General features: G+C 40.1%; 1 protein-coding gene across 2 annotated transcripts in view; it reads right to left on the bottom strand.

Moving 5' to 3' along the window:
- Positions 1–4,427: 4,427 nt before the first annotated feature.
- The window catches only part of DIP-kappa (Dpr-interacting protein kappa), a 43,731-nt gene continuing 38,774 nt past the window's right edge, over positions 4,428–9,384 (bottom strand). For both annotated transcript variants that reach the window (XM_070277259.1, XM_043213283.2), the window contains one exon: positions 4,428–5,841. In XM_070277259.1, coding sequence (XP_070133360.1) covers positions 5,120–5,841 — 722 coding nt within the window. In that variant the 3' untranslated portion in view covers positions 4,428–5,119. The remainder of the gene's footprint in view (positions 5,842–9,384) is intronic.

The following is a 9,384-nucleotide window of genomic DNA, read 5'->3' as shown; positions in this document are numbered from 1 at the left end:
GCAAATCCCCAATTAATCATACCTTTATGGATCTAGATCGTAGTTCTCTATGATTCTGGGTTGTGCGACATTCAAGCCATTAAAAAGCGTCTAGTGTCCACATTTTCGCCCGTCCCGGCACACACATGTGATTGCATTTACACCTCTAATAAATAAGGCATTAAATCCTTTCTGACAACAGGCACTAGCGAGATACCAAATAGGTGAGAGCCCGGGCCATCTATCATCATAAAAATAAACCGGACAGAGACCAACAGGAACAGGAACGAGCTGCCCTTCCCTCCCAGCCCTTCCAGCCGCACTGCCATAAAACATTAAACATGGAATCCAGGCAGGATCGCGACTACTGGGCTCTTGGCTATGGGCTCCCTGGGCCACAATCAACATCATTAACGCGTGCTCTAAAAGCCATTTATTTAGTGGCCAATGCTGGCTGAGGACCAAGAGGTTGAGCCATGTTAAAAATGCTCAAAGGCCGCCACACGCATCGGGAGAGCGGGCAACTATAAATTCAACGCTTTTAGCATAATTGCTGGCGCATGTGCGTGTCGCTCCGGAGACGAGAGCGATATGATAAGTGGGCGCCAAAGGACTTTAGGACGTTAGGACGTCAACACTGGCGAACGTTAAGTTATGCCCTCCATCCGGCCATTACCAGCCCGAATCCTCTTGTTGGTTTACCACTCGTATTACCCGTCCTGGTAATTGCCATCCTCCGACCTCTGTCAAAATATTTTACAGCTTAATAAACTGAGCCGGGCCAAGACAAGATGCTTAGGAGGCCAGAGCGGGGTGTGGCGGATGTTTAACCCTTTTATGACACCAAACACTCCAGCGGGGCAAAGGCTCTAACACTGGATATTTATGGTTTGTCTAATCGAAGCAAATCAGGTCAGCCGGGCAGGACGGCAGGCAGTCGGCCAGGATAAACGGACCCAATGGGGCGTATGCGTGATTTATGCGTTTTCAGTTTGTCTTAATTGCCGCAAATATGCGTGCTGGCCCAATGAAAATTAACATAACTCAAGTAAGATGAATGTGGGTAGAAATAGTCAGAAAGAGAGCTATATTTTAAAGCATGCATCTATAAATTCTCGTCAGCTTTTAAAGCAATATGTGGTAATTTATTTCGAATTAAACCATATCAGATTTTAGTATTTAAAGTTAAAATTTATTCTTTGATATGCAATTGCTAATAAATCCTTGTTTGATTTATAGAATTTTATCAAATGGAAATATCATTTCCCCATCCGGGAAACAAACAAAGACCACATAGACAGAAGCCTACAAATTGAGTTGCTTTTCATCCTGCTAGCCTTGATTGAGCCCGTACTAGACCAGGTTTGTTCTCTGGGCCAAAAAGTGAACAGTCAGAACATCCAGGGGGATAAACACAGACAGACACGTGCAGAGAAAAATGTCGACGACATTTGTTCCTCTTTGGCCATTCGCATTCGCCCCTCCGAGCAGCAGGCAACGCTTATGTTGACGCAGATTTAATTACATTGTTGGCGCCACATTCACGTTTATGCCACTTGCAACTTGGAGTCCGCAGCCGCTTTTGTTATTGCAGCATGTGTAAACAGCTCCAGGCAACAGGGGGGCAGAGTGACTGGGCAAGGGAGGCATGCCTCTAGGTAGCTGCCGCTTTTGTTTAACAACAAATATCCAGAGCCCTGAGCTGCCACACATATGGCTCTGACTCTGACTACTCCGTGCCTCGTCGGTTTCGTTGTGAGTCGGTTGATGCTACTTTTATGCACTTTACAAATTGAATTTTCCACTTGCATTCGTCCCAGGATTCGTCGTTGCCTCTTAAAAGCAGCGGGGAAAAATGGAAAACAAAAGAGGCAAGGTGAGAAACTCTAACGTGCCCCAACTTTGTTAGTGGCACCTATTTTGTTTCTCTTGGTGATGTCAGGCTTGTGCAGGCAATTTAAATGAATATATTTAACCTTAAAGTTGTAGGAAAATTTAACCTGCAACCGCATTACTCATACGCACAGTATAACATATTTCTCGTACGCAGTGTACTAAATGCCGCAAGCCCGAGGCAAATTACGATAATTCGTCGCACAGTTGGCATACTCCATTCTGCCACTGCTAATTGCTTGGAAATTTCGCTCATTTCCACACGAAGGCATTTCAATGGCAGTCGTAACAGTTTCCTCAGATGCAGCACAAGCTGCCACATTTTCTATAAACAAGCTGCAACAAAAGCCAAAAAAAAGAGGAGGAAAATTGGTTTGTCCCGCTTTTAAACATACTCTCGTTTTTCCCTATTGTGGCCTTGCCAGGGCTTTTGTCTCTTTTTACGTTTATTGTTTTCGGTAGTTTTTGGTTTCTTTACCAGGTATGGAATGATTACAAAAACCATATATTATGTTCTCATTTTAATTTGACATTTTTTTCCCTACCCTATTTAGTTGGCAAAAACTAAAAAAGCTTTTTCTGGCATTGGGTAACCTTCTGGGAACTAAATCCAGACCTGGACCCAACAGCTGCAATTTATTTCATTGTTCTACTTGGTTACTTTCGGAAAATTGCATAATTGCCTCAAAGCCGTGGGCTCCTTAAAAATGTCCTTGCGGGATGCTGCTTTTTTGTTTCTTTTTATTTCTGCTGTAAACTTTTTCATACATTTACATTCAAGTATTTCACATAGATATGCTTCCACTTATCCACATATTTAGAGCTCAATATAATGTATAGGCTATTATATAACTAACTAAGGAGTCCGGTATAATCCTGTTTTTTCATCTTTTTTTATTGAGCTGCTTACGTACGCTTAAATGATAGATTTTTTGTTAATTTTTAACTGCAATTTTTGGTATTCATTGCGCTTTGCCTTTCGGGCCACTACATTTACATATATATTTTATTTCATTAACATTTCAACATTTATTTCAACTTTTAATATTTAATGTTCGGAAGGTATTTACAAATGAAAACATAGGCTTCGATACTGACATTGATAATATCCATTTAAATCTCCGTTTAGTATGAATGGGGCCACAGACCAGAGCCCATCTTGGCTAAGTTAATTATATTTAGTCTTTATACAATTAGAGCTTACTTCTTATGTACAGCGGGGTTTCATTAAATTCAATTAATACTCATTAATGTCTATTTCATATAATTATTTACAGTTGTGGGAAGAGTGACAAATGGAAGGTGGAAATTAAACTCAATTTTAATTCTATGAAATGCGTTGCATATTCACTTATTTGTGCTTTTCATTAACATCAAATTAAACAAATTAAATGCAATAAAAATCCTATTAATGATTAAGCCTATTCAGTAACAAAAACATTGCTTCAAACTGCATGTTTAATGAATTACTTATTTTAAATTGTATCTTTTTTTGTGCTTAATTTTTTCAGAGCTCGCAAATAACAGTTGACCGTTTTTCGTGTTTCGATCTGCTCACTAACACAACAAAAAAAGACAATACTCGTGTGCTCTCGCTCTGAACTGAACTTTTTGTTGCTCCATGTTTTGGTTTTTGGTTAACTGTTCTCCGTTTAGGGGTTGTTTTTATGCTCACTCAACAACAACCTAGAGTGAGCGATTCAACTAAACGCTCACTCATTGAGTGTCAGCTGATGAGCGAAAAAACGAAAAACTCATCGTAAATGGTCTTTTGTTTTTAGTAGAGTTTAAATAACGTTTAGTAACAGCTTTAACATATGGGCAATATGGATAATAAATCCATATTGTATAAACTTTTTTAAACTAAGAAATAGTTAAATTTTTTATATATTATTTTATATTTTTATTATACAACCCTCTTAAATAAAAAATGGAGGAAAGTCCTGTGTATTTCTGGACTTCATAAATTGCATCACTTATCATGTGATCGAAAAATATTAACAAAAGCACCACAGACTGCATTTTTTTCTAAAAAGCGTGCTTTTTAAAGTCGCCTTATATTAACTTTTTTGTGAGATATAATCAGAAACTATTGAAAATACTTAATTCTTTTTTTTTTACTTTTAATAAAACTGATTTCTTTTCATAGGACTTGTTTTTAATGTGATATGGTACTAGGGAAATTGTTGTCGCGTGCGTGTCTATGGAATTGCCCATATGTATTAAATCTTTACATTATATTTATTATTTATTCAGTATTTAGCTTAACAACAAGTAGAGAATTTAAAGTGTGGTTTGCAACATGAAAATTACAAGTCATTCGCATATACATACACTCATACAAAGGCAAAAGACTTTTATTTTCTTCGCTCGTTGCAAAATGGTCAGCGAATGACCCGAGCAAAAAGGACACGAAAAATTTGTTTTTGGTTGAGCACAGACCGTTCGTTCAAAAGACACAGGTGAACGGTTCTAGTGTGACCTTTTGCGCACCTGATATGCAAAAAACAGTTTTTTGGTGACTACAAGAAACTGTCAACTGTTATTTGCGAGCTCTGAATTTTTTATTTAAATTTTCATTCTCGTATTATAATTATGCTAAATTTACTATGTAAATTCGCTATGTATGGGTATGCGTAAATACTTTCATCTAAATGCAAATTTGATTAACCGTTTTTCCGCTTTTTTGTCATGTTTGCTTTGTCTGTTTTTTGTGGTCTACAATTTATTAATTTCCGCTTAATTGGATCTATTATAGTTTACACAGAACTCCACATATCCGTTTCGGCTATGTTTGCTTTCAAATGTTGTCATAGTCTTGAATGTAGCTTTAAATAAATTATCATAAAGTCAAATGGTTTTTACCAATTTTAAACAAGATAATTGTCGAAAAGGAGAAATAATATAGGAAATATATATCATTAGTTATGCATTTTATTTTTTCTTTGTATATCAAAACATTTATTTCGAAATACTAGCACATTTATGAAACGAGTATTCTTTAAAGTCTGGGCCAAGTTTTCTGCCATATTCTCTCAGTGATTTAACATGATTTTCATTTTACGCTCTAATATAAACATTTCCAAATACCAAGTGCATGTATCCTTGGGTACATCGCCACTGCGGTTGTTTGGGCTGCTTCTTGAAGTCCTTCTAGTCCTTGTCGTCTGGCCACGATTTGATTTTCTTTTTCAAGTTACTCTTGTGCCCTAAATGAGTTCGCTCTTGCTTTTGCAATTATTTGATTTCATCTTGAAAACTTTTGCAGACAGGGCATGGTGAATGCGGTGCCTGCGGTGCCTGTGGTGTATTCGGCGACAAGCTTATTACCACGAGTGGCCCAAAATGTGCACATTAAATGTTGCCTATGCGTTGTGCTAATAGAAAATGTGGCGATGTGGTGCCCGATAAAATGCAGCAACAACCGAACAAAACACCCAGTCAATATTACTATGCAAATGAGCATTGGCCACTGGCACAGCGAGTGCCACTGCCACTGCCACTTCCAGTTCCATGGCAATTGCCACTGGCGTTGGTATAGGCGTTGGCATTTCGACTGCCCTGTTGACGGTCCACACGGCGTATGAGCAATGTGAAATATGCGCAATCGCCACGCCCCCAATTTTGTGCTGCTTCTGGTGGCATTTTCCATCCAACAATATTCGTCCTTCGCATCCGCATCGGCATCCCTGTTGACAATAGTCTCCGGTGAACGGAGTCGGCTTTCCATATTACTCATACGCCACCGACTTGGCGATGGCAGCGATAACGTCGACAGCCAGAGCGAGGGCCCCGCCGGCAAAGAACTCGATAAACGTTTCAAAATCCCAAATGATTGCGTTTTAATGCCGCGCATTATTTTAGCAAGTAGATTATGTTGCGCCAGTGAGCCTGCAGAATTGTGGAATGCTCCGGGCGGATTACGCACGGGCGTTTGATTGTTATCGCCATTGTTCCCAGCATGGTTGCCTGTCAGGAGTGGGATAGAAACAGTAACGAGAAAGAGATAGAAAAAGAGTGAGTTGGGGGAGTAGAAAGAGAAAGAGCATGTAGTAATCAGTTTTTTGGTTAGTCGGGTTTATGTTTTCATTTATTTTGTGCGTTCGGCGAACACCAAACTGGCACTGGATACATTATCATAATGAGAACTGAAATCAGGGGTTGGGGGTTTTGGGCTTTGGGCTCTGGGGTCTAGGGGTCTAGGGGTCCTGGGTTCGGATTTAGGTTTTTGGGGCTTGGGGTGGCATTAAAGAAAATTGCTCTCCAGTGCCGGAAAGTATGCTCTGCATTTAATAGTTCGTTGCGGGTGAGTGTGTGTGGTTACTTTGCTGGTAAATTTATTGATTTGGTCCTCAGTCCATTGACATTTGATGAAATAGTCCGTAACCACTCTGTGGTTTATTAATAAAGATAGGGCTTAGATGTAATAAACTTTGAAACTTGATTGATTTTTCTTAAACTATAACTTGTATAACTATAACTCCCCCCTTAAGTGTCAATAGCTGGCCACTTGAACCATCAAAATGGCTTGCTGGCCACCCACAATAAACCTGTTAGTCAGTGTTTATATATTTTCCAGCGCTTTCAAGCATTTTACAACGTCGTTGAACGTCTTTATATTGCCAAGGCATTGGACGCGTATTCGGACAGCGATTACTTGACAATATTTCACCGCTCTTTGTTGTTGCCAGAGGTCCTTGGCATGGCAGGATGACCCCTGCCACCATCGCTGCCTGATTGAGTGCCTGTTACTGCTGGTTTTTATGCACGTCATTGAACGCACTTTGTTGACCGCATGTCAATGTTTGATATATACCCCCGATACAGTGGTCGAGAGAAGGGATTATATTGAAAACCGAAATCGGAGAACAATGATTTCGACTTAAAAAATTATTCACTAATTGCGGTAATCCATCGTTACCCATTCCTAGCTCTAATTTTCACCCTATCGTATCGGATTTTAGGAGGGCAGCCCACTGTTGGGTGGGGAGAGGACTTTGGGGGGCTATTAAATATATTTTATCTGCTTTTAATCTTTTGGCATTTGGCTTTTCGTCAGTCAACCCCATAAATAACAACAAAGTGGGCTTTAAGAGCCCATTCCCTGGACTCTGAATCGATTGTTGTGTGTGTATGTTGGCTCTTTTCAGAACAGTCAGAGTCATAAATATAAAGTGATAGATGCGCGCACTGGGAGTGAGTTCAATGAAGCAGACAGCCCGCTTCCAAAATCGAAATTGAATTGTTTGCAAAGGCCTCTGGTTAAACTAAAGGATGGAAGTTAATCCGAAAAAACAAAGATCGGAAATCATTAACTTAAGTATCAGATGTTAGCAGGTCATTCGGGTATCCTTCCGATATCTAAGTTCACTTCAAAGGTGTTGCCAACGGAAGTCCCCCAAGATTCGACCCACATACACACTCTGATTTTCTGTCTGCCAGCTTTAAGGGCGAAAATGTGCGGATTCCCTGATCCACCTGTTTATTCCCTTTAGCATTTGATTGATGTCAACGGCACAAGTCCATGTTAAAGCCGAATCGGGATGGAGATTCATGCCTGATTGAGAACGCATTGGAAAGGTGTCGAATCGGCAGCCAAACAGCCAGCCAGACAACCAGCATTTTGATGGCATATTTTATTTGATGTGAAGGAATAAACATTTCCGTTTTGCTTTTGTTTCAGTCGCATCCCTTTGGGGGCTTTGGCTTTGCCATTTGTACCTTTTTGATATTTTATTTATAAGCCGCGACGATTCGCGGAGAAATCAACGTCGAAACTGCCAATCGGCAATCAATCAAAAAAGCATTTCCTATTGAAATTTTGAATGTCTATCAATAAAATATTGAATGCCTATACGACTTGTTTTTTTTTTTAAGGGGGGAAAATCAATATTTATGGAAAGATTAATCTTTAAGTTATTGATGATTGCATGGATTTGGAATTTTAAATTTTCGAATAAACTATTTTGAATCCTTAGCCACGTCCCTCTTCCAAGTCCCATTTGTAGCCCTTGGGGAACATGGATACTTGGAGCACCAAACTTCAATGTTGAATCAATAAAGTCAACGGCCCACTAAGAGAAAATCCAGTCTTATGCCCTGGACACCCTGGAGCTCTCCCTCGGATCGCCCCTCCTGGTTGCTAGACTCGCCCACAATGAAAAGGCATTTTATCTGCTTTTTTGCATTCCTCGCTTTTATCCTTTTCGGTTGGCAGCAATGCACGAATGCCTCCGGAGCTCCAGGACTCCGAGAGCTGGGAGTCGGCAGCCGGCGGCAGTTGGGAGGACAAGGGCCCAGCCACTCCCACAGTGAACAAGTTCGGGATTCAGTTCATTAGTGCAGTCGGTTGAACGGCATTTTACGGACGCGTGCCTTAAATAATTGCATTTTAAATGCAATAAACACGAGGCGAAACAGTCCGACAACAAAAAAAAAGAAACGGGGAGAAAACGCAAACAATTCCAGTTGGTCGTTTCATTTGGTAATTCAATAAGGATTAACGCTGTCCAAGAGCAGACAGCAGAAAATTTGAAAAGCCAATGTTTATGGCTAATTTGTCGGCTGTGGTCAGGATATATCCCACATTCAGGTCCATGGGGGCGCTAAGCCGCCACAGGCAATAATAGGAATGCAACAGGACATGTATCCAGGACTGAACTCTAACCTGCAAAAAAACAAAAAACACACATTTGCAAATATTGAATAGATTGATGGCCAGATGGACTTTGCCACTGACATCGCCAGAATGTCAGTGTCAATCAACATTGTCACTAGTTTTTATTGCTGTTCTCTGTTTGTTGTTGGGGTGTTGCACTTGCCACCCGGCTACATTTTTATTGCCACAAATTTTATTTGACTTGCAACAGAAGGAATCAACAGATCAACCCAGGACCACAAAACAACAGAGTCACAGAAACATGGCAGATACATCGCGGAAATGTCTAACACGGATTCGTAAATGCTTTTGAAAAAACAATAAAATGTATTTTTATTGTTTGAATTTCTATCAGACCATATAGCGACTAAATAGTGCACTTGGTAGGTAGTTTCGGGAAACTTAAGCAGAGAATTTATTTGAAACTCTGCTTGATAAATCGTTGCCCGAAAGTTGATCCTTTTTCATCCTTTTCAGTGCGCCAAGCCAAATGCAGGCTCTTTGTTTAAGAAAGTTATTGTGCCATAAGTCGTATTTATTGCTTTTGCCGTCAATGCTCATGGCACTACACAAATCCAAGATGCCAGGAGCGGTGCAAGACTTTGCTCGAGAAACAAAATGCAATTTGTATTCGCCACGGACTGTGGCATGAATGAAAATAACAACGGGGCAGCCAACTAAAAAACGTCATTTCGCTGAGCGAGGACGAGGAGGAAATTTAATTAATTTTTAACGTTTGAGCTAAACACTTGGCCAAACAAAGTGGCGGCAATATTATGCGCAGTCCAAGTTTTTCGGAGGCATTGAAATTATGAGATCACACGGAGCGCACTTGAAATATGAATGCCATGAAA

Source organism: Drosophila bipectinata, chromosome 2L, assembly GCF_030179905.1.
Source record: "Drosophila bipectinata strain 14024-0381.07 chromosome 2L, DbipHiC1v2, whole genome shotgun sequence".
NCBI lineage: Eukaryota > Metazoa > Arthropoda > Insecta > Diptera > Drosophilidae > Drosophila > Drosophila bipectinata.
The sequence above is the reverse complement of the archived record's forward strand: the minus strand, read 5'-3'. Positions and strand labels throughout refer to the sequence as shown.